General features: G+C 40.2%; 1 protein-coding gene across 9 annotated transcripts in view; it reads right to left on the bottom strand.

Annotated features, from left to right (window-relative positions):
* The window catches only part of rnf220a (ring finger protein 220a), a 122,714-nt gene that overhangs the window by 21,293 nt on the left and 75,459 nt on the right, over nucleotides 1-25,962 (bottom strand). For 8 of the 9 annotated variants that reach the window (XM_052548037.1, XM_052548042.1, XM_052548039.1 and 5 more), the window contains exons 3-6: nucleotides 10,733-10,862; nucleotides 5,800-5,848; nucleotides 2,915-3,010; nucleotides 799-841 (exon numbers count right to left, since the gene is read on the bottom strand). In XM_052548037.1, coding sequence (XP_052403997.1) covers nucleotides 799-841; nucleotides 2,915-3,010; nucleotides 5,800-5,848; nucleotides 10,733-10,862 — 318 coding nt within the window. Of the gene's footprint in view, nucleotides 1-798; nucleotides 842-985; nucleotides 1,236-2,914; nucleotides 3,011-5,799; nucleotides 5,849-10,732; nucleotides 10,863-25,962 lie in introns of those variants that run through there. The other variant, XM_052548046.1, reaches the window with a different exon arrangement.

The raw sequence follows: 25,962 nt of genomic DNA, 5'->3' as shown, positions 1-25,962 counted from the left end.
CAACTGACTACAAATGACACTATGATAAACAGCCACGTTATTTAGTAACAATACGTGGCATGGACGCTGAGGTTGACATGGATGTCAAGCTTCTGCCAAGGCCACACGACAGACACCAGCGCTGATGAGCATTTGGCTGATGCACCCTGAGAGGTGAGGAGCTCCTTATTCGTGCCAGACGGTTACCAACACCCAGAATAACAACTGGCCTCGGGTCAGTGAGCTCCCAGCTCACACCAACCCTCCCCACGGATGCGGCAGCTCCATCACACACACACCGACTAATGACTGTGTGTTGGGGTTCAGATAACCATACTGGCCTCACCGTCAGTTTACAACAGCAAAACAAGTCTGCAGAGCATGAAAAGTGTTTCAAGTAATGCTCAGTCACTGACAAGTCTGATCTTCCAATTATAAAATAAACGAATAAGACCATTATTTCTTTATCAAATATTACTACGTGATCAGACCCTAGAAGTTTACGTAATGCTAAAATAAAACTTATTTAAAAATCACTATTTAACATTGTTGAATTTTTATTACTTGTCTTATTTATTATACTTGTCAAAATAATAATAAATTATTATTCAGTAATAATGATAATAATAATTCATACTATAAAGCCTTACAGTAAAGCCTACTAGGTAAAGTGGACTTTTTTTTAACTGGACTTTATACTGATGATATAAAATATTACACTACTCAGTGGATGACAGTTAAGTTTTTATAAGGCATTTGTCAACAGGTAAACTATCATAATACATCACTTTTCTTTTTGCAGGGAGAAAACATACATACCATTCAATCGTGTTTGCCTGTTAGCTCGCACTCGCAAAAATGTCTGCAGGTGGGGGGAAAAAAGAACAAAGAAAAATCTGTCAGTCATTCAAGTTTATTTTTCATTTATTTATGAGGACTTTAATGATGCGCGTATCACTAGATTGCGCTGGATTCTTCCTGATGTCTGAATGTAAACAAAACCTACTTCTCTATTGCCAATGCTCTGCAACTCCTCTTCCATTGCAAACGCCACAACTCTCCAAACTCATTTGGTTTACTAAAGCATGCAGCCCGGATAACTCTCCTCCCAAACGACGAAATGATACTCAATAATCAATTTACGAAGGATGAATAAGGATTGAAAATGTTAGGCTTACTACAGCAGTTCTTTCAGCGAGCCATCGCCGCCATATTTCTACCGGTCACGTGACCGTCAAGTCAGAGTCAAAAGCAGCAGCTTGTGCAGTTCCGTCTGGCGCCACTGGGGCGCAGCAGCAGGTAAACGACGCTTATGATTCTGTGCTGCTCGATTCATTTGACGCTTAAAGAGGTCTCAACAAACTCTTCAGACATAAAAACTATGCTCCGCTCATTAGTTTTATTTTTCTGGGAAAATGAACTTTTAATAATAAAAAGGAAATGTATGTGTATTTTTAGATTATTTATATCAGTGACGTTTTGTCTTACAGTATGAGCAATGTAAATTTCTTGTAAGGTGTGAAGATTTGTGTCACTGTGTTTTAGACCATCCCTTCCAATGTTTTGTGACAAAAAGCAAGATATTCAGTAACGGATTTTATAGCCCAGCAAACATGTTACCCCACAAATATACTAGAAATAAAATGTTATTTTAAAAAACAAAACAGGATTTATGTATTTTTTTTTATGTCTTTCACATTGAACAGAAACACGGGAAGGATGCACACCTATCAAAATAATTCAAGTTGAACTATATAAACATGTTCAAACTGTTAGCTCATGTAAAATGCCTATAGGCAGAGCCCTTAAGAAACTCTTGAGCCACTGCTATTAAAAGTCAGTCTATTTTATGATTATACAATGTGTTAATGGATCAATGTGTGCACACCAAACAGATTGAGTAACAAAAGAGGATAATCATAAATTTTAGGGGGGGGGGGGGGGAAGCATTATTAGCATAAAACATTTGGGCAACTTCATTAATGAGAAATTCTAAAAAAAAAAAAAAAAAAAAAAATCTTTAAATGGTGTCTATGTATTTAAGGCCTCTTCACAAAAACTGTATATCAGTCAGTGTACTTTATTACTTTTAGTTTTTTTTTGTTTTTTCCCACTTCTAGGGTTGAGGGACAGATAGAGATGCTGCTGAACGAAATGTCCCACAGACCCACAGCTCCAGGGGGAAGGAGGAAGAAAACAAACATGTCAAGGACACTGGAGCACAGAGATGATATCCGGGGCTCGGGGGCAGCGTAGATTAGCCCAGGGTTAAACTATGGATGATTACATATCAGAGCAGAACACACATTACAGCCTGAGTAAACCTCGGGCTGGAGATTAGCAGAACAGATTTCAGTCTGTATTAATACGTCCGACAGTCAGATCCAGTCTGGGATAAGATATTGTGGAGGAGAAAAGCTGGATGCACATATACATCATTCCATTCTGTTATTTTAAAATACTTTCAAGGAGACATCTAGGAGATATATAGGTTTCAGTGAGACCTTTAGTTTAATTTATAAATGTGAATTGATGTTTCCCTTAGAGTTACTTTATTTGTGTCAAAATTTCTATATTCTGGTATTGTTGATTTGAACTGGGTTATTTTTAGTTTTTTGACCATTTTAGCTGCATTTTTTTTTTTTTTTGGGTGCTAATAAATACCAAGTTACTACAATCTGAATGTAGTAACAATACCTGCAGTAAGTATTCTGGTTAATAAGGTGTTTATTTTTTTAATGGTTATTTCCCTTCAATTTGAAACTCCCACATGTAGAAATAACCCTCGACGAGCTAAAACCCAGTGAAATGAAAGGCTGCATCAGATTGGAGAGATTTAGTTTGTGTGTGGAGTTGTGCTCAGAGTGTCAAAACTGCACAGTCTGTCACTCCGCACCTGTGACAGACTCCCTCTGTCTGAGGTTTCCCGTCTCACCTGGTATCTGTCAGAATGGTGAGCTTCATCAGAAGAGAGCGGGGACACAACTGGAGACTCGCCCTCACGTTTGATGTGCACTGACAACAGGAGAGACTAGCGAGAGAGAGAGAGAGAGAGTAACAAAAAAAATGAGAGAAAGAGGTGAGCAGCCATCCGCTAAACAAACGTGTCATCCACAGAACTGATGGTGTAGCCAGTTTAAAAAAAAAACACACACAAACTCCAAACCCGGTGTGTTGAAACAATATGACTGATGTGAACAATTGTTGACAGATAACCATTAACTGCCATTTCAGCTTCAAACTATGTGTGTTGACAGGACATCAGTGTTTAGAGTAATGGAGGTTTCGACAGAGAGAAAGCAGGACACCAGACGGCATGACAAGACATTTTGATCGCCTATAAACGTAGCGCTGTGCGCTGGAAGACATAACAAGCCTGTCCTTCTGAAAACCTAATTGACTTAATTTCTCAAATGACTGAGGAAAGGGGGAAGGGGAAATACTGCTTACTTTCCCGAGAGTCGTGATCTCCGTCCTGCTTTTATGAGGTGGCTATAAAATATTTGTATTTACAATCTGCTCTGATTAATCAGAGTGAGAGGAGGGGTTGCTGCTTTAGTGGCTGACAACTGTAATCTAATAATAATATGTGAAAAATGGCAGCCTCTCTCTATGGAGACAGTAAATTAGACATTATGCATGGCTCCTTATGCTTTTGAATTGCAAGGTCAGGAAACAATTTATTTGTGATCTCAAAACCTTTGGAGCTTTGAATACGTTGTGTGCCAGAGAGGAGTATGAGTGCTAAGTGTTTACACGGGTCTGCTGTATCTAGTGTGTGGGATGTTTAACTGTTTCATTGTCCAGTGAGAATTGATAACAGTCCCAAAATAACACATGAACAGCAAGTTTAGCACCAGGTAATCTGATTTGAAGAATATGTTATAATGGAATTTATTTTTTTAAATAATGTAATATAATGATAAATGTTATACATACTGTTCACAAGTCTGGGATAAGTAAGATTTTTTTTATGTTTTAAAAAAATTCTTTCCACCCAACAATTTTGCATTTAACTGATCAAAAATACAGCAAAAACAGTAAGGTTGTAAAATATTATAAAAATGTTAAATAAGCATTTTCTGTTTAATAACTAATTCTGTTTTATCCCTCTGAATGGCAAAGCTGAATTTTCAGAAGTTATTTCTCTAGTCTTCAGTGCCACATGAATCTTATAAATTATCCTTTTATCTTACTAATAATCAATTTAAAACAGTTTTCATTATTTGATGGATAGAAAGTTCAAAAGTGTCACTTTTGATAAATTGAATGTATACTTGCTGAATAAAAATATAAATTTCTTTAAAAAAAAAAAAATTACTGACCCCTAATTTATGAATGGTAGTGTACAGTCTTTGCTAAAAGATTTATGTTTAATAAATATCACATATAATGGTTATAATTTTCTTTTACGCAAAATGACTTGAAAATCACCTTTGCATTTACATTTGAACATTGTGCAGATATTTCAATTCCTTTTAAAAAGCCCAAATTCCTTTGAAATACCTGAAAGTCATTATATAAGTTGCATACTGAAGTGTAGCTCAAGCAGTAGCAGTGCTGCAGATGTTAGCATGATAACTTTGCCGCCTACCACGGTTGGCCTTCGCCCTGTTGGATTAAGAGCCGCAAAGACTGGCATGGAGTCGCTATGGCAATGGCGGCTTGAGAGAGGGGTGAAGACGGGCCAACTCGGCCCGGGGTTAATCCCCTTTAGAACTAGCGAGCTGGGCCTGATCTGCAGCTCGCCGTCTTTTAAAGGAGAATCATGGACCCCCTCCACCATCCCAGCTAGCCTCTTCATTTTCCACACACTCCTACGGAATACTAAGTGTGAGCTATAGAATGCTCAGTCACGCCTCACATGGCCTGTTCTCTAACCTGCTCCTGTGTCTTCTGGCTCTCATGCTCTTTCCATACTTTCACTTTCTCTCCAACTGCAGGTCAGAGCCAAAGGCTTTGCCCTCTGGATGAGGGATCATCATATGAGGGTGGTTTACTATTATTATCACCATTCTTGTTCATTTTTTTTTTTTTTACCAAGAAATATGCATTTTTCTAAGCTAAAGTATAATTATGCATCTCAGGCAGACTGTAGAATGTCTTCAGTGAATGTGAGATTGGCATTTGCAAAGGTTCATGGCATCATAAAATCCATAAACTGAAAGATAAATGCTTGATGTGTTGCAATACTCTCCAATGACAATGTCACATCAGCCTGTAATTCGTTCTTCCTTCAAAATCATGGCTTGAAGGTATAAGTTCATCCAAAAATGACAATGCTGTCATCATTTACTCACCCTCAGCTGTATAACTTTCTTTCTTTTATGGATATTTTAAAGAATGTTTCAACTGTATTTGTCCATTCGATGAAATTTCCATGACTTTATGGCAGAATTATAATTTTGGCTTAACTATCCTTTTAACATCCATGCTTAGAATGAAATTCAAATGTTTATAGCACATCAAAACCCTCTAGTGAATCTTATGGTGACTGCACTACATAATTCAATTGACGTGGATGCAAATTTAATTGGGAAAATACAAACGGTCTCTTCCTCCTTTTAAGACAATGACACTGAAAATCATTGGTATCATTTTCCATGTCTAAGCCTTTTGAATGAGCAGTCAGGAAACATTGAAAGCTCTAAGTAAATTACTGCAGGAAATAAAGCCGGAAGTTTTGTGACCACTCTCTCTTACACAGGACTCTTTTTTTACATGTTTGTCTATGAAACAGAACTAATTGCCATTAATTGCAGCTGAGCGTATCAGTGAACATAATGATTTAAAATGGCTCTGTGGCGGTGGGCATCTTACCTTCGGTGTGCCTGGAGCTGCATTGATGTTCTTGTGTGATGGGTTCTTGCTGTAGGGAAAAAACAGACACGTTGAGAGATGGCTATAACCAGGAAATGTAACCAAGATTGAGGAAACCAAATTTAGGAATCTGCCAACAAAAAAAAAAAACACATATCGACCACTCTTCTGAATATCGAGGTCGATGTCTCGATGTCTAGTTGGTTATGAACTTGCATGTAATCGATGAGACTGGAACTGACTCAAAATGGCCATTCAATAGGACAAGTTCACAGCTGACACGTGCCGATGTTAATTTCAATGGAATTTGATGTGCAAGATCTACTTGTTGCCAATGATGGCTGATCTATTTTGATCATGTGTCATAGCACTGACCATAAACCCATCACCTTTTGACTGAACAGAAACTGCAATCTGTCATTTCGGAGAGATGCAACTTCTGTCCCCTGAGGAGCTGGACTACACGCGTCTCCTCCATCAACACTCACTTTAGCTCAGTCACATTGAGCGCTCCCTTGCTGGCCTCACTTAGGACTCGAGCGGGCCTTCAAAAGGACAGCCAAGACAAAAGAGAACAAAGCCACACAAATCACACTTTTAATCATCTGGAGATGGAAAATGGGAGGGAAAAAAATCGAGAGCAGTTTCAAACCCTTCCTCTACGCCACTCAATCCAGGCAGCCCTGGGTCATGCTGTATTTGAAACAATTACTGTCCAAAAGTACGACTGCTAAGCAGATTTGGGTTATAATTTTTTTATTGAAGTAATCATTCTCATGGATGCTTCCATCCAGACCAGATCCCCCCCCACCAACCGCGACCCTCCAGCAGTTAGACTAAGGCAGAAGGGAATAAATGATTTTGCGGTTATTTGATTTGTCAGTGAAACGCCTTGGGCACTTAGGACTTTGAAATATGTTGCGGACAATGCACTGGCTTGTAAACATTGTATTAAAGAGGCGGAGAATGGCAGAGAGAGAGAAAAAAGGGTGGGGGGCGACTCCTTCTTGAGTCTGGTGGGTGGATTGTACATTGAATCTTTGCCTCGTGGACATTGTGGATTGAGGATGACTGATTGGAAGGCAGGAATTATTAAACGGGGCGGCTAAAGCATCTGCCGACAATAGGGAAAGACATATCAAATCAGATTCCTCTCTGAAACATTTATATCTTTCCTGCCATCTTTTTCTTTTTTTTATCTCTTGCTTTTTTTTTTTTTTTTTTTAGCTGTCTGCCTGTTTCCTTGTCTGTGGCTCTATCTAAATCTCTTGTTTAGAGCCCCATAGATGGGTCACTGCCTGGGTGTTTATGAAGCTGTGTGATGATGACCTGAGAAACAATGACAGGGGTAATGTTACCCTTGTCATGTTCATTTTAAATCATGCATTCACACCCAGAGAGACGGTTGAACTGAAACTGAATTAGCCTGCACCCTAATGTCACACTTGTCACTGGACTGATTGAAACAGAGCGAAGAGCAAAAGAGAACACGGATCCTGTTTGTGTTCATTTAGCTCCTGCTGTGACTGATGAAGTTACAGTACAGTATATGGACTGGCTAAAGAGGCTCAGATATAATGAATGACAGGTGGAGGTGGGGTTTGGAGCTTTGCCCCACCCCTCCACTCAGGTAATAAGCCTCAAGCCCGCCTTTTCTGTAGTCGGCATGATTGATCTGACAGCAAGGGGAGGAAAGAAAGAGAAGGGGACAGAGAGAAAAGATGAGACAGAGGAGAAGAAAGAGACAACACAAATCAGGAACCAGGCCTTGAGAGGGAATAAATTGCCCCATCGACTGTTTGTGAGATAATAAACCAACTCCTCGGCATCATAAATCTGCCCAATGTGGCACGGCGAATCTCTGTGACCTCACACATCTCCTAATGTCAAAAAAAAACACCAACAACACTTATATACACTTCATACCCCGAAGTGTTCTAAATGCTCCCTCTGCACTCATTGGACATCCTAGTATCTCAAAATGCACTTTTCCCAATGGTGGGACAAGCAGGCAAGGCCAATGACTGAAAAACACTCTTTACTAGTATAGAAATGCCACACAGGAGCTGAACTATAGGACCTGAGGGATATCATGTAATACAGAGAACAAGTTAGTTTAGGACTATAGTGCACAGACTATAACACATAAATCATGACTGCGTATTGCAGCGGAAATATTGGCATTTTAAATGGAAGCATGCAAGTGTTTTACTTGCTAAAATTTAGGCAAGATACTGTATAAATAAATAAGGCAAAAACTCAATGAGATTCACTAATTTGAAATGCTACTTTATAAGAGGAGGGTTTAAAACATGTTTTGATGCCAAGGATCCAAAAAATATAATGATCAACCTGAGGAAATTGTGTGAAAAGCGTGATATTAAAAATGAAATCACTGGCTGCACAAAAAAAAAGGAAAAAAAAAAATATATATATATATATATATATATATATATATTAAACATTATAATATTAGTCATATAATAATAATGTAAAATCATCAGAAATAATTTAAAAACATTTTATAGTCATTTTCACAATAAATACTAGTTTGTTTTTTGTTTTGTTTTTTACTTTCTTACACTTTCATCTCAAATTTTTCACAAAAACCCTAGTGTGCACCTCATGCTCTAATTTAATGGTAAATGGAAAAAAGAAATATATGAAAGGTTTTGAGGGAAAAGGCAACAAGATGATGAGATTGTATTGTGTCATGTCTGGTTGGGACATGGTATTAATATCTCCCTTATATATAATATATCATAGTGATAGATTCATATAGCATGAACTCTAAACCTTCACCGTTCAAGGTGTTTTCATCATTCCGAAATTCTCAGTTTAAAATGATTCACTGCGTGCGGCTGACTTCAAATTCCCACAAACTCCACACTCTGGACAAACCGAGCTTCCCCTTTTCCCTCTCACAGTCAAATTCAGCTAGACTAAGAAGAAGGAGAGAGAGCGAGAGCGAGGGAGCTGGTGAAAATTGAATAAATGCCAGTCGACAGTTGGGGGGTTGTAAGCTGGAGATAAAGATTGCTTTTTGTGTCGTTTGCCACCCGGATCTCCCTCGCTCCGCTGGAGGCAAATTGATTACGTGGAGAGGCTGAGAAAGGGTGGGGGAATATGTAGATTGCTGTGGCCCTCAGTGCAGGCAGACGGGCAAAGGGCATGATGGATTTCCATTTCCATACATGAAGAGCGGAGGACGAGTCAGGGGAGGGGGCACGGCGATGCGGACACAGGGGAGGAGGAGAGAGGGTTCCAATCTCACACACACTCACCCGCATCCACTCAGACATCTGCCTAATGCTACATCTTAAATAGCTTTCCCCATTTTACATGCACTCAAGTCTCATTTGGTGCAGAATGAAACGCTATCATTAAAGGGAGATTTACAACAAATTGCCACAAATTCGCCATGTCACTTCCAATGATCTGTGTGTGCTAGCGTGTGTTGAGCGGAGCCCCGCCTGGGAGGAAGTATACAGGGAAGGAGGACGGCAGTGGTTACCCAGAGTTCCACACTGAGCATCGATGAAGTAATGCAGTGACTGCTCTATGTACTTCAGGAATGCCTACATCTAGTTCAATATTGTGGCTGCAAATGTTGATGAAGATTAACTAAAATGGAATGATTTTAATTTTACTGCAGCTTAACAAGAAAGATATCAATAACTTTTGAAATACTACTAAACCATGACTAACACCATGTTCTAACCAGATGATAAAGCGAGTGATAATGTGTTTTTATTAACTGTTTTGATCACTTGTTTTTATTTTATTGTCAAGCTGGGAAGCCCCACCCACAGTGGTACAAAATGATGCTCAACATAGTCATCAACTAAAGGGTTGGTTCACCCCAAAAATACTTGAGTCTGGTAATGGCTAACATTATGAAATCAGTGAAGTATTTCTCTCATTTTACTTACTTAAATGCATCTAAATCTCTATATTCAATTTAAAAACAGGCTTATTTCTCTTTCAACCCATCTCTTTCTCCATATCCTAAATCTGTATTACGAGATTGGACGGCCTATAGCCTGGGAAAATAACTCTCTCGGCTATAAGCAGGGGTTAAAAGGAGCGCAGGAAAGGCTAAATCACGGGCCTGTAATGCCAAGCGGCATCCAACCCTGACAGACCTGGAGCAACGATGCAATTTCCTTAAATAACCACCACTATCAAACAGGCCCAGAGCCATGTCAGTGTCCACAGCCGGAGCCCACAGGGGAGGGCGGCCCACTGCCCTTTATTAATTATTAAAAGATAACTCCTCACCACCGTGTGATGGATAACACTCGTGCTGGAAATTAATACCCCCCTCGCTCTTTCTCCCTGTGTCCCTGTTTGAAGCACAGCAGCATAATCTATTAAAACAAGGGGGGATATGCAGCACAATGCACAGCTTGAGCTCTATGACATGTCTGTGACCTACAGATTCAATCGGCATTGTTCCTTGTTATGGCTAATGTACCTTCAAGATCACAGGGTGAAACTTCCTGTCTGGTTTTGGCGGACGCTGTATAAGAATTTAATATAATAATAATTTAACTGGGTCAAGTTGATGTACCAGCAGTCGCGTTCTGGGCTGTTTCTTCAGGCTTCCTTGGCCTGTCTGAAAGCCTCATGCAGTGGATGAATGACGGATACTGTGCTGGATCTCTGTGATCATCCCACAATGCTTAACATGGCCACATGAAAAGCCTAAGCGCATGTGGGCTGATGGATGATAGGGTGGAAAAGCACCTGTTCTGCTGCTGCTCTTTGTTATCACTGGAGCATTACACCGGTAGCAGGTGTCTTCACTGCTGATTTTTAGACCAAACATTTATGTGAGGGAGAGCAGCCAATGTGCTTCAGTTGTTTGGGAGACAGTGACAAGAACTGATGGAGCTGTCAGAAGACGGCAGGTAGAGATGTGTGAGTCTACCTGATGTGCATGTGGGTGAGCCTCTCCATCTCCTGTTCCATGTGCTCCTGAAGTTCTCCTGGACGCAGCAGCACCTGACAGATGGGGCAGATGGGAGCCTGACTGTCATAGAGTGACACCTTCTTCTTACCTGAGAGAAAAACAGAAAGATAGAACAAGGGAAGATCAGGTTTATTTATAATTATGGAAGAGTTCGGGAAGTTTGTAGACATTCAGGATTCCATTGTTGGTCAGAGACAGTGTTGTCATTGTTAACTACTATTGTTACAAAAATCCCCGAAGCATAATTTAAAAGAAGATTACATTTTTGGAGAGACCATGTAAGAAAGCCCTGGAAGTGTTGGCCCAGATTTGATATAGCAAATTTCGGAGATGAGCATGGGTCAGATGAGTGCTCAAAGTCTTTTCCTCTCTCTCTCTGGACTGTGTGGATTAAGTGGCTCAGATTTCTGCCGAAGGAGAATCCGTCATCCTCGGCGTCCTGTCTCCTGTTCCCTCATTAAACTAGATCCACAGCTCCGCACAGACAGTTACGCCACTGAGCTTGTGACACTTCAACTGTATCTCGCACACACACTCCAAATACACTTATCAACTCGCCAACGGACAACATTTCATCAGATGCTATAATATGAAGGTCAATTATTCTCATTTAATGTGAAATGACTAAGCATCTTCAACAAATACATATACACTGATGATTTTGGAATCCCCATGAGGCTTTTTATAGGATATCCACATAAACACAAACGGCGATTTTATCATAAGCAAGTAGGTATGCGTACGTGCGTTCACATCTGAACACATGGCTATATTTATTTTTTTTACAAAAGTCCATCCGTGTGGGTGGGTGAGTGTTTCATGGCTGCCTGTGAATAACTAATACATCTTTAGCATGTGAATTCTCTAACGTGCGGCTCTGTAAATGAGTGAAAAAACACTTCCTGTTTCACTCTTATATCTCTCAATCTCTCAGATCTGGAACTAGCCAATCAAAGGGACTATTTTTAGCCGTCTGGGACAATAGATCCTCCCTCAAACAGGATATCCTGGATGAACTCACTGTTACCGACAGACTACAGCTGTAAGTCACATGGTGAGTCTGCTTACCTAACTCAAAGCGCAAATATATACACAAACAGGAAGTGAGGAAATCACACCTCTGGAAATTCTGCCTTTGGAAATTCTCTGAGATAAGCACATACTAAATCATTTACGATTTATACACTTAGACATTTTATTTATTGGGCTTACGTTCACAGACATAAAGATGTAAAATCTCCTTCCATTTCACATGGAGAAACAGCAGTGGTCAATGATTAAAGTGTGTGACAAATGCCTAGCGTTTTGCAGTTCACTTGTAATGTCTGGGAGGCAGCTATTGATCTGTTGCAGTAGGGGTTAGTGAGCATCTTTTCTCGAGATGATTAGGTAACTTGAGGGCAGGTTGCAAACAGATGTTCAAACACACACATACACACAAACAGTGGGGATGTAATCCTGGTTCTTCTCTCTACATAAAGCCCTGGGCTCAGTCTGAGCCTGTCCTTGACTTCAGAGGGCACCGTTGTGTTTGTCTTGACATGATGTGTGCGCAGTTCGAGAGGGTGATGATCGCTAACGGTCTAGTCTATGCACACACACACACTCACGCAGACAAACATGCGGGCAAACACATGTAAACGCTGACACACACACACGTGCGCATACATGCAGTAAAATCCCTATGGGGACACATATCCTCCGCTCACATATTGGCCTGTCAGAACTATTTCCTGAAAGAGCACAGATTCATCAGTGAGGAGCTAGCAAGGGTCAGTGTTAGCATCCCCAAAACTCCCCCTCCCACCCCCACACATCTCTCCACCTCCTCCCTTTCCTCTCTTCTCCCCAGTCCTGCGTGCCTACGCATACCCATCCCCTATTCTCCAGCACCACTACTTAACGGCCCCACACTCTGGACACTTTAAGTGACTTTGAAAAATAGGTAATCGATTACAATCCTGTGTGTCTCTGTTTCTCTCACCACCCTTTTCTCGCTCGCCCCTCTCTCCCCTCCCTCCCAGTCTCTGTCCAGCAACATCCTGCACATCTATTTCTCATTTTCTGGCTCTTTATTTGTTTTCCGTGCTCTCCTCTGTCTTATCTCCTCTCACCTATTTCTGTCTCTTTCTATCTTTCTTTCTTGATGTGTGTGTATTATATATTATTATACAGTATATATTATTTACTACTAATAATATAAATAATAATTAACTATGTAAATACATAAATAATAAAATAGAAAATTTTGAAATTTAAAGGCAAATATATATATATATATATATATATATATTTTAAATATTAATCTAATGTATAATTTTTTTAGTAAATATTTTTGAATCTTTGGTTAAATATATATATTTTTTGTAAATGTTGATTCTATATAAAACAAATGTAATTTGTGTAAGGTTTCTTTAGTGAATATTCTTTTTTGTAATTTGTTATACCCATCACCCCCACGTGTCCCTTTCTCCCTCTCTCTGCTCCTTTCTTCAGCAGCGGTCAGCTTTATTGCCCTGACAAGATAATTTGAGTCGTGCCAAAGCAATCACCGTCTGCAAGAGTAAACAAAGTGAGGTCCAGACCCATTCTAAAGCAGATAAATCTTCAATCCAACTCTTTCTCTTATGTGGCCATTTGCAACATGAAATCACACAACCTGACATTTGAGTTTGTGTAGTAATGACATAGTCTGTTCACACAGAGTCATTATCATTTGGCTGTTTATTCTTTAAGTTTTTACTCAGATGTTTACACAATTTTAATATGTAAAATCAAAAATTTAATATTTAAACACAGTAACATGAGTGCTAATGTAAACTGTGACTGTATCAGTGCATGCTATGTATTTTCTTGTGTATTTAATTAATTTCTTTCTTTTTTCTGTCTGTTGACATGTCAGATGGTTTACTGACAGAGTGTTACTCTGACTCTGTTATGTGTGCATGATGGGATCTGTTAACAGAGCATATGATTGTGTATGTGTGCCCCCTGTCCATGTGCGAAGAGAAAATGAGTGTGTGCCTCTTGAAACTGGCTCTTTAATTCATCCGTACACAATCAATGGGCTCAGTAATGGAGTCATGATGGTTTGGTCAAGCGCTTGTCGGGACTTAAACCACCTCCCTGTCACTTGTCTCCCTGAAAACAAACACACACACACATACGCTCACTCACAAACAGAGAGCTGGTCATTTGGCAGCTTTGATATTAATGAAGAAGATTCATACAAAAGAAGACACACTAAATCACTGTCTGTCAGATTGATGAACACCTATATAGTGAAAGGGTGTGTGTTTGTGAGTGGACATGGGTTTGCAAATACCTGAAGCCATGTCAAAGCTTTGCATACATCTGTGTGTGTGTTAGTGTGGAGGCCTAATGTTTTTCCTATAGACCGCCCCATTATGTGTGCAGGCAGTGTGTGTAGGTGTCCACATCGTCCCCAGAGAGGATTGACTAATAGAGACAGCCAGTGATTAATCATGTGTTTCTGTGAGGGCTGGAGGGACACAAACACAGTCCTCCAGCCTTGGACACACCCTCACAAGCTCATTATTTGTTATACTTTAAATTTTTTACATTATTTCCTGTACTTTGTATATTTCTTACAATATTTGTACATTCCCTTGTATCCATTGTGTGTGTGTGTGTATATATATATATATATATATATATATATATATATATATATATATATATATATTTTTTTTTTTTTTTTTTTTTTTTTTTAAATTAAATATAACTTTTTTTTTTAGAATACTTTTGTATTATTTTTAGTAGTTTTTGTAATACTTATTTTACTAATGACTATTTTCAAATATCTAATTTGTTTATCTGGTAGAAAACACATTTTATTAATTCAGTGTCCCAATAGTCATCTCTCTTTCCTCAAATAAAAAGCACCCTGCACCAAACCACATGTGGTCTCTAAAGTGTCCCATGCCTCTTGTCCATTTCTTATTCTTCCCTCCATCTCTCTGTTCCCCCTCTTTCTCTCTCTAAGGGAGTGAGTGATGGCTAGCAGAAGACAGAGAGATAAATCCTGAGGCATGGAGGGGGGTTGGCGCATGCTGCTTGTCAGCACGTTAAAGATGATTAATGTGGGATGCCCCCCTGTGCTGGACCCCTGCGTGGAGAAAGGTGGGGACTCCGTTTAATCTGAAGGGCCGGCGAGACCAGCGCGCAGAGAGGGGCAATAACAAGGAAATAGGACTGACAGAACTTTTTAGTGCTGAGATTTCTCACCTAAATGCCATGCTGTGAGAGAAAGAGGGAAAGAGAGAGATGTCTGTGACAGCTCTGACTGAGTGCTGGTCTGATCTTCTCTAATTTGCCAAGATGGATGGTTCTCTCTTACTATCTCTCTCTCTCTGCTTTCAGAAATCCCCTCTCTTCCCCCTCTCTTAGCCATAGCACACCTTTATCACAGTACATACGCTCACCCGGACCGGTATACTGATAGCACAGCTAATGAGGGCCAGAGCCAGCGGCCTCTCTCAGCGTTAGACGTTCCCTAATTATTAAAAGCACTTTCATCAAAGGTAACCTCTCGCTAACCCCACTGATAGCACAATTACACACTGGACGGCTGAGTTAGCGCATGCTAATATCTTAATAGTGTCAAAATTTGCTGCCTTGGAGAAGGCAGGTTTGAGCTAACTTGGCCACTAGCTGTGATGCAATGTAGTGTTTGCTTCTAGCTGCCTCTGACACTCTTCGTATGTTGTTTTACAAGCCGCTGTGTAAAAAAAAAAGACAGAAAACCAGCTCCACAGAAGCAGGCTCAAACGCGAGCTCCCCCGGTAGCTGGCAGCCCGCCACCAGCAGCTCTGGCTGAGGCTGTTAGCTGTCTGTCTCTCTTCTCATTTAGCCTCACGCTGCATAACTCAAACAGCATGCGCCTATTTATTTAATTGCTTCCAAATGCAGAAAAAAACCCTCCATGCTTACATATCTGTGTCCATAAAACCAGGTGCGGCAGATACTGTGAAACCTTTAGATAGAAAATTGACATATATAACGTAAGCAGGCATCTTTTAAAGATTTATAATTTTAATAATTTTAATAATTGCAGTAAATTTACTTGTTGGGTGGGTTTAATGGTCTTCGTCTGGTAAGTTTAGTTTTACTTTAAGTGTAGGTGTGTGTGCCACGTGTGTGAGTGTGTGCTTGGTGAACAAAACAGAGAGCATTTAAGGTACTGGCGAGAGAACAAAGCTGCCACTAATGGGCACAGGCAGAGAGCATGTGCCTTTTGAAATCTCTTTTTGCTTACAGTGTGCCCATGCTGAGCACAAGATGGAGATGGTAAAGGATTGCCCTTCACACAACCTGCCAGGCCAACCCGGGAATGTTAAAATTCACTAACAAACCGTGCTGCCTCTTGTAAAGCTGATCAATGCACCCACAGGTGCACCATCTGCACTGAATGGGAATGAAAGTAAAAGATGTTTTACTTTTTATGTTATTCTTTTTTGATTAGAGGAACAAATGCATTTTTTAAACACTTCGCTGGATCAATAATAATAAAATAAAAAAACCCAGCTAGGATGGTTCAGCTAGCAATGGTTTTAACCAGCCTTACTAAAATAAAAAGCAGTCTTAGCTAGTCTAGTCAAACCAAAAATATGATCTAAAGTAAAAAAAAAAAAAAGTTGTTATTCTTTGATCTAAAGGAAGAAATGCATATTTTTAGTTTCGACTGCAATGGTTAATAGTCAAAGCTATTATTGATAACTAGAATATAATACATTTTGTTTTTAGTTTTTGGTTTTGCTTATCACCCAGTATTCTACCTGCAGCAGTGTCCAGCTTGAGCCAGTATTGTCAGAAAAACAGTCAAGACCACCCATTTAAGCTGGTCTAAAGATTTTTTTTTTTTTCATCAGGCAAATAAAATTTGTATACAAAAAGACCTCTGAAATAAGAAATATGAAACGTAAGACTAGGGTTGAGCATAAGATTTGATTTAGCTAAACTCTTGAAAATAAAGTTTCTTTATTAGCATCAATGGTCCACAAAGAACCTTTATCAACCCTAGAACCTTTTGTATTCCAAAATAGGCTCTTTACAGTGTAAAAAGTTTCTTCACACATTCTATGGAATAATTGTAAAAATCCTCTTTTGGATCCTTTATTTTTAAGAGTGTACTGATCATGAAATTGAGTGCTTTCACTGATTAAATTAGTTGCTCACTTTGACCATGACCATCGTAGGTCTCTAAATCCCCCCCAAAATCCACCTTGAATTCTTTATTCTTCATTTCATACCAGCACAGCGTTAAACAGGTTTTTCCAGTGTGCATCAAGTGTTTACGCCTGCCTCATTCTCTCTCCTCTTGCCCTTAAGCACGCCAACATCAGTAAACAGTGAAATCTCTCAGCCTCTTACTGAATGTAACCACATTACGCTGTCTGATAACGTCATCAAATAATGCCCGATAAGAAGAATTTGATTTGACTCGGGGCCTTTTTTCCGCTCCCTTTTGATGCTTCTCTTTTCTTCTCCTTGCCTTAAGGCCACACACACACGCATCTCTTTATATTCTGCATCTTCGAAAATGACACTGCCTTGTATGTGCAATCAAATAAATCCAGCGAACCTGTCAGCCTTCATTTTTTCGCCTCCCCTCCTCCCTAAATCAGGACAAGGTGAGCCGCTACAAGTCATCTCCATAATGGGAAATATGTGCTTTATGCGCAAAAGGAGGGGAATTAGACTGATAATAGGACCAGCCCAGACTATCTGTGTGTGTGTGTGTGTGTGTGTGCACCTTTTTACTTTATTGTAAGTGAGCAGAGGAAACCCTAAGCAGGCTGGACAGTTCCTAGGCTGATTACTCAGGGTTATGTGAAAAAAAAGAGGGGAGAGGATGAGAGAAGAAGGGAATGAGGCATCGCGCCTCATTCGAGAGGACGTCTGATGAAATGGAACGAGGTCATCTTCAGTTTGGGACCTGACGAGAGTCGGCGTTGGCATCTGTGCTAACGGCCCACGGAGGCCGATCACCGCTGACAGTGATGCATTGTGCTGTTAAACAGCAGTTCCTCACGCTACCGAACACACACACACACATACTCGGGGTGTCACATTTAAAAAGGCAAATGCAATCAGCACCTGAGAGAGGAGTGGGACGAGGGGAGTGGTTTGGTGTCGGTATCACTCTGTCATTCTCTCTCAGTGGGGAGGAGTGTTTGGCTAAAGATGATGTCGGTTGGATGCGTATTATTAGCATATGTGCGGGGCGTGTAAAGACGCGCTGGTAGTCATGTGGAAACGCGAGCCAGTTATTAGGGCCAGATTCATAACTATGCTCATCAGAGGGGAGGAGACTTGATTATCTGAACACACAAACAACTTTAAGGACTTTTTAAAGGACACGATGGGAAATTGTTTTGTTAGTCTGTATATGGCAGGGTTGTGCATGTATCACAGTTTCCACAAAAATTGTAAGCAAAACAGCTGTTTTCAACATTATTAATAAGAAGAAGAAATGTTGTTTGAGCACCAAATCAGCATTTTACAATGTTTTCTCTAGGTCTGTATGACACTTTAGGCTGGTGTAATGGCTGCTAAAAATTCAGCTTTGCGTACACATGAATACATTACATTTAAAAAAAAAAATATTTAAAATAGAAATCAGCTGTTTTAAATTGTAATAATATTTCAATTTCTTTTTTCTTTTTTTTTACTGTATTTTTAATCAAATAAATGTAGCCTTTATGAGCACTTCTTTCAAAAACATTGATCAAATATTGTCAACCTCTTTGTGTACTGTAGTGAACATTCATAATTTGTCTTGACATTTAAAATGCCATGCTTGTTGCCTCAGTTCAAATACAGGAATTTAATCTAAATGTGCATTTTCAATCAATTTATGCACAGCCTTGGTGTATTTATGGATAAGACGGTGTGCACGCATTTAAGAGTGACTGCGGGTTGCTTTGGAGAGCGTGTGGGTTTACTTTGAGGGAATAGTGTTGAGAGAGCATCTTATTGCGGTAAGTGTGTGTGTGTTTGGTTCGAGTGTATGGTGTTCAGGATAAGACTTGTGTCAGTGGGTGTGAGCGCTCACAGTAGTGACAGCTGTTTATTCAATCAATCACCTTGTGGATGGCACAGCAGAGTGAAACGGCTGGAGATTGAGTTTTGCCTCACAGGGGAAAATGGAGCAAATTAATAGACCATTACCCAGGCGCTGACCCAGGAAATGAGGGTGACACTGCAGGGTTAGATCTGCCAGCTTGCCTGCCTCTCTTTCTATCTCTCCACAGTTTTTACAAAAGTTGAGAATCCTCAGTCCCAGCACCCCCTTTTCCTCCCTAGGGGTAAAGACCATTACAACTCTGGCTTTGTGACTGAGAGGAGGCAGGAAAGGGCACATCTCTGCTTAAATATGGATGGATTTGAGCAGCTCTATGAAATCATGTGTTTGTCTGAACAGGTGGGCTATGTTTGCTGGGTGGGCAGTGTTGAGTCCCTGAGGACGTAATCCCTGCTGGGCCTTGCACACGTGGGCGAAAGTTTTTCACTGAGGGTCATTCGTCAATGACTAAAACGACGAGCGTCCATTTATTTGCAGTGTGAGTGTTAACACACATACAGTGCTATTTGTGTCCCATAGCTGAATGAGGGCGACCCAGGAACCTGCTCAAAATGTTTTGGCCAAAAGGTCAAGGGTCATTTCCGCAGTCCTTATGTGCTCGGCATACTCTGATATATCCAAGATGTCTTTTAGAAAGAACTTCATCTGGAAAACATTTGTTGCGCACAATCACCTGATAAACATCTTTAAGATTTACATGCATTGTAAATCATTAACATCTTAAAGACATTTGATAAATGTCTATTTAAAATCTGACAGGAAACATCTTAGTTACATATATACTGCTGATTAGAAAACACTCTAAAACTCTTCCAGCTAAAAACATACACATGAAATGCTTGAATGGAATGCTAAAGCTTATGTTGCAACAAAACTCGATACAAACACACACACACACACACACACACACACACACACACACACAATACACTGAATGCTAATGGTAATACTGTTATAAAAGACATAGTTCAAATACACTGAATGGTTAACATAATGCTAATACTATTATAAAACTCTCTATAAAACTCTCACAAGTTCATTGAATGCTAAAGCTAATGCTAGTTCTGCTATAAAACTCATACAATGTGCATTTGAAGTGTGTGGACGCATGAACGTAAAGCAATATTTTGCAATCCCTAAACACATGTAAATACATTAACAAAACTTCAAAACAGTGTTATTAATAATTAGATTTAATTTAAGACTAAAGACTAAAGTAGTAAAAGACATAGGCCTACCTAAGGATTTTTAAAAAGAGATGCACTTTGGCCAGATGGCATACTGTACATTGCGCGCTGAGTGCTCAGGCTTGTAACTGATGCCATGTGCTGCCTACTTTATGCCTGTCCATTAGTGGGCTTGTACACAAACACATGAGCACAGTTTCCTAAATAATGCCTAACCATAATTGATAGCACAAAGCCACCAATAACCTCTACAGGTTTCTTTTCATCAGTCCCTCTCACGTTCTCTCTCTCTTCCTGCTCTCAAATGCTTGTGAGGGGGAATTAATTACCAGAGCCAATTTACTGTTTATACTCTGATGTTTTAACTAATTACCACTAATGGTGACAGAACAGCAGCCAGTGGAGTTAATTGAATTTAGACGGCAGGGCTGCAGGTCCATCTGAATAGAGCCTCTCAGGAACTGTCATAACCGACCGCCCCCCATTTCTGCCTGCGTTAACACCCCTGTCTGTCATTGCTTACAAAGGCACACACACAGACGGCTCACATGCACACACACCGCCTGCCCACTTCACCTCACCTCCTTTGCATTCCTGCATAACCTCATTTAATGGTGAATATAGATGTCTAATTAGCATCTGAGGCTGACATGTGTACTATTTTGAACTGTCAAGTTTTTTTGTGTACAATTCAAGTCAAAACGCACAAATGATTAAAATAGCCAATGAGATGCTGTGCATTTGCATAAAGTTCTTTGTCACTCATGTCATCTCAGATTGGCAACTTTCATGAAATTGCAATGTAACGTAAGTAGCGACAGATAATTATAATTTTTTTTTTTCGTATTGTGATGTACATATGAGTAAAATGGATTATCAAAATATGTAGTGTGGGTACTTCTGTCCATCGGTTGTTGATTGGATGGAAGCCTGTAAGAAAACTGTGGTGTTTAAGCACACTAAATTATTTGAGAAGTTTGCATTCATCACCATAGAGAAGTCATCGAATTATATATTTGATTAAACACTGATTAGACATGAAAAACTCAGAAAATAAAAAAAATGCTATCAAACTAAGGTTAAATAAGATGCATTTAGAAAATAGATCAGAGTTTCTATTTCATGCCAACTTAAAAAAGGAATGACTTTCAGTGGGTTTGTTGTTGGAAATCTCCATCAGTGAGAATGGGCCTTTAACATTCTGACAGTTTTTCATGTCATGTCTGGTTAGGACACTGTGTCAGTAACCTTACACTGGTATTTCTGCTTCCTGCTGTCCTAGTTAGCCTCTGCGTGGCCCCTGACTGACTGCATGAATAATATTCTCAACACATCCTGCTTCAGCAATTTGTAAGGGCTAAGACAAAAAAAAAAGCTTTCCAGGCAAAGTCGTAAAAGAGCTGCCTGATACACTAAAGGCTTAATGATTTGAAAGTTACAAGAGAAAGTGCTGTGGGCCGTCACCGTCAATCATATCTAGTACCGCCGCATACACCAAACGGTCTGGCCGCTGAGCTCACTGTTCGCACATGGCGCGTACCCTCCCAGGGAGAGTTTGCTAGCGCGTGTAACGGTTAACCTCTTTCCCCCTCTTTCAACCCGGAGCGCCTGAGACATATTCCTTTTTACACATGTTAACCTGCTGGCCTCCTCCACAGTAGATCAGATCAATGGAGCTGAGCGTCGAGGTGTAGTCACGGCCCCGGTGCGGAAACCGTCTTTGGCTCAGAGGCTGTGATTTGAATATGGAACCGGGCGAACATGCTGTAATCTCACCCGCGACAGCTCAGTGTATTGAATGACTCTAAATTGATTTTCTGTTCGAAAAGCCATTTTTCTCATGTACTTGGCAGCTGGAGCGCAGCCCTAAAGGAAGTTTCGGTCTCTGTTGCCTGCTTTAAGCCCTTGTTGCGGCACTCTTCACACCCTCCTGCCGCAGTTGCTCCAGCTCTGGTGTAGACGGAGTTTGAGGGATGGAGAAAGTGAGACGTGGATTGATTTGTCATCAGAGACGCTCCTGTGTCTGCCTGTCTGCAGCTTGTGTCCGAAGCAGAGAGCTGTGAGTCTAACCCTGCAGCACGACAACACAGCCATCTCTATTTATCTCTACCACACACACCCACACATAAACACACTCTTCTGGGCATTAGGGCCAGGGATTTCCTGTTCCTAGCTCCTGCTCATCTGTCAGCAACAGCAAGGAGCTGACACGAGCTAACACCTCCATTCCACAAACCATTTAGAGCCTAAGCCTCCCTCTCTCTCCTTCCTCGCCCTCTCACTTTCTGAGAGCAGTTAACACAGCACCTGTCTGTGCTCCACAGGAGACATTGGGAGAAATAAATCTATCCCGCTGCCCGAACACAAAAACACTGAGCTAATGATCTTTTTTATTCCATAAACCAAGCTCCCACATAATGGTTTCTTCCGAATTTAATTAAAACGTATTTAGCATGCTTAAGCATTGTGAGGCAAAACACAGATTTTTCTTAAATTAATAATTATATTCAGCAAGGACAATGCCACAAGAATTAAATTCAAACCCATTTTTTTTTTTTTTTTTTTTTTTTAATAGGGCCCAGGACAGGTTTTTTTTCCAAGAGTATTACCTGGAGTAATGAAATGCAGCCTTGCCATCACAGGTATAAATGAAATAGAAAACATTTAATTGAAATTTTACAAATATTTCACAATGCTACTGTTTTACTGTATTTTTGATCAAAAAAATAAAGCCCTGGTGAGCATTTAAAAAAATCTTACCAAGCCATTTTGAACTGTAGTATTCTTGTATTTTGTGTATATTAAAAATTGCTATAAGTAAATTTAGATATCACAGTATTATAATGTACAGTACAAAAATACATATTAATTTAACTCTGTTATTAAATATTAGTGTTTAAAGATTTAAGTGAGTGGAAATGAGCATGCACTACCCAAATATTGGAAAATATTGGACTATTTAAAAAAAATGAATAATGAAATACAAAAACAAAAATCTGAAGGCCCAAGAGTGATCACAGTTTAGCACATCTACCCATACAATATCACACCTTCACACAAAAAAAACACACAGTCCCAGCATTTCTATGTGTTTGTGTGTGTGTACTAATCTGTCAGAGGGAGTACGGCTAAGAAATATGGCACCGGGGTCACGGCAGTGGAGCAGAAGGCTAATAGGAGCGCTGCTAGTTAGACGTCTCTCAGTACAAATGGGCTGTGATTTATCCTCAGCACAGCAGCACAAGTGCACACAGCCGGACTTCCCAGCCTGGTCTCTATCACTCTATCCTGTCACTTCTCTGTCAGTCTGTTACACATTCTCCCACTCCCTCACCCTACCTTAGATACAGCGGGGCCCAAAATGTAGTTAAGAAAAGGTATTAAAAAGTGTACTCATTCTCATTTTCATGTTGTTCCAAAGATGTGTGGCTTACTTTCTCCTTAGAAACACAAAAATGTTTCAATGAAATTTGTATTTCTTAAAAACAAAAGCCATTTGGTAAGACTTGAAAAACCTGGAGTTCAAGTATCCAAATACTTTTTGAGGCCACTGCATTTCCCATTTGTAAAGACTTGTTAGGATAAAGCTGAACTTTGGGAAGAGTGCCTTCAGGACCAGATGTGTTCATCTCTTCAGGAGGTCAGTATGATGGATTGACAGCTCACCAGCATTTGAGGCCGGAGCACATTACAGCTCTCAGGCTGTTATCAGGTCTTGTCACTGACAGGAGACACTCAGTTAATCCTCCCACAGTGCTGCCATATCTGTATCTTTAGCTGGCATATATCCCCTGCTCTCGATTTCACCTTCTCTAAGAGTCTCTCTTTCTGTTTCTCTTCTCAGCAGGCAGAGCTGGCAGGATGGTTTAATAAAGGCTATAATGGGAATGAGGTCTGAGCACGGAGATGGTTATCTGGAGAAGTGGGTTTTAGAGCAGGCGAACCTCGGGCCACCCGATGTGAAGAGACCATGGGGTCCTCAAGGGTCCCCTGGAGCCTTCATGAGAACGGCTCAATCAAACATGGCCGATTGCATCACAAACATTAGCTGGCCGCTAGTGGACACCACAATGATCTTATCCATGTCGGTCTCCAGGGTCCAGCATTGCCAGCTTCTCCATCAGCTTTCATAAGAAGTGTGTTATGACTTCTAACAGCAGAGGGGGATGTTACCCCTTGGCTATGGTGTGCATGTGAGAGGTTAGATGGCTGTTTAACCTTTAACCTTATGGACATTTCTCACACACCATATGCTTGCCCAAGAGCAGGGCCCAAAAATGCATATTTACCAAGCATATTTGGTGAGCATCATTGCACACACTTCAACTGAATTTTGCATTATTTTTATCATTATGAGGGAATCTAAAAATGAGATAGAAATAGAGAATTTTTTTAAGGATTATTGTAAAAATAATGATTAGAAATGCATATAATGCAGACTTTTGACTGTTTGGGAGACAGGGGGTGGGGTTTTGCGTGATGTCAACCTGCGAATGCAGACATGGCTGGATTGCGTTTACATCTGATCACAATGCAACCTTTGACTAACTCTGGAGCAGGACACACTGATCTGATAACATTCCTATCAATAAAATCAATATAAATAATGCACAAAATACATTATGCAAAAAATGCAAAAATAAAAATAAAAATTATATATATATAAAAATATAAGCTTTCATTATTTATGCCTTGTCATTCTTTTCAATTCACTTGTCATTAGCAGGAGTGGCTAAAAGAGGAGGAATGGGACTACGGATGCAGAGAAGAGGAACGTCTTCAACATCTCTCATGAACAGGAGACACCAAAGTGAACAGGTTAGGAGGAATGGCTGATACTCAAAGCAGGAGCACAAGGATCAATAGAAAATTAAGAGACTGAAATGGTTCTGCTGGCATTCCCACACTAACCTCTTCACTCCTCTATCATCTACTTTTCCTCCATCTCACATTTTCCCTTGCACACACACAAAATAAAATCACACTCTCCCATTTTTCTCTTTTTCTTCAGCACCCGTGTCTTCCCTGTGCGGTATGGATGACAGTAAGGGAAAGAGAGAAAGAAAAAAACCTTGTGAAGGAACTGACAGGAGATGGTGGTGTTTAAGAGTTTAAGCATTAAAAAAGGGTTGAAATAAAGCAATGGAGCAGTGTAATAGCAGCGAGTGAGGGAGGGAGGGAGAGAGGGAGCTTTAGCAGTCTGCTTGCTGTCTGGGGACTCAAATCTCAGAGCAATTTTCGGACCGGGTGATTGGCAGCTTGATGTGTATTCTTCCCCTGCAGGAGCGGGGCGATAACTCTGGCCCAGTCGCCCATCTCGGGCCTGTTGTGGGGCTATTACAATGACAATGCCGATAAGGGACATTTATCACTCCTGTGGCGTGCTGACAGAGAGGCCCCATCAACAGGTCTACTGGGGCCGGTGAGGCACGAGCGAGGAGAGCAGGTTCACTGAGCCTGAATTACAGACCACTCTCAGCCACATAACAATACGTTTATCATACGCATAAGCACATGCACAGAAACACAAATAGATATGTACACACTTTCGCACCATATACAATCCAGATATGATGCAGAACATGGGTTAAGATGCTTTTGCAATATATATTTGGATATATCCACTCATTATTAATGCCTGTACACGTCAACTATGATGATAAGACTAATATATTTAACAACCATTCATATTCTATTAGAACAGGGTTACAACTATAATGATAACAAAACAAAAGATTCATATTCACTCTCTGAACATTGTTTTTCCAGGTTGTGAATGATAAAAACACTGAAAACATTGACATTGTGCATTTAAAGCTGTAGACAACATGATAGCAGCCTGTGCTTACTAAACAGAAAATTATTGGATGTTGCTGTGAATGCTAATATAGTTA

Source organism: Carassius gibelio, chromosome B2 (assembly GCF_023724105.1).
Source record: "Carassius gibelio isolate Cgi1373 ecotype wild population from Czech Republic chromosome B2, carGib1.2-hapl.c, whole genome shotgun sequence".
NCBI classification, from domain to species: domain Eukaryota; kingdom Metazoa; phylum Chordata; class Actinopteri; order Cypriniformes; family Cyprinidae; genus Carassius; species Carassius gibelio.
Note: the sequence above shows the minus strand (reverse complement) of the source record. Positions and strands in the feature narration are given on the sequence as shown.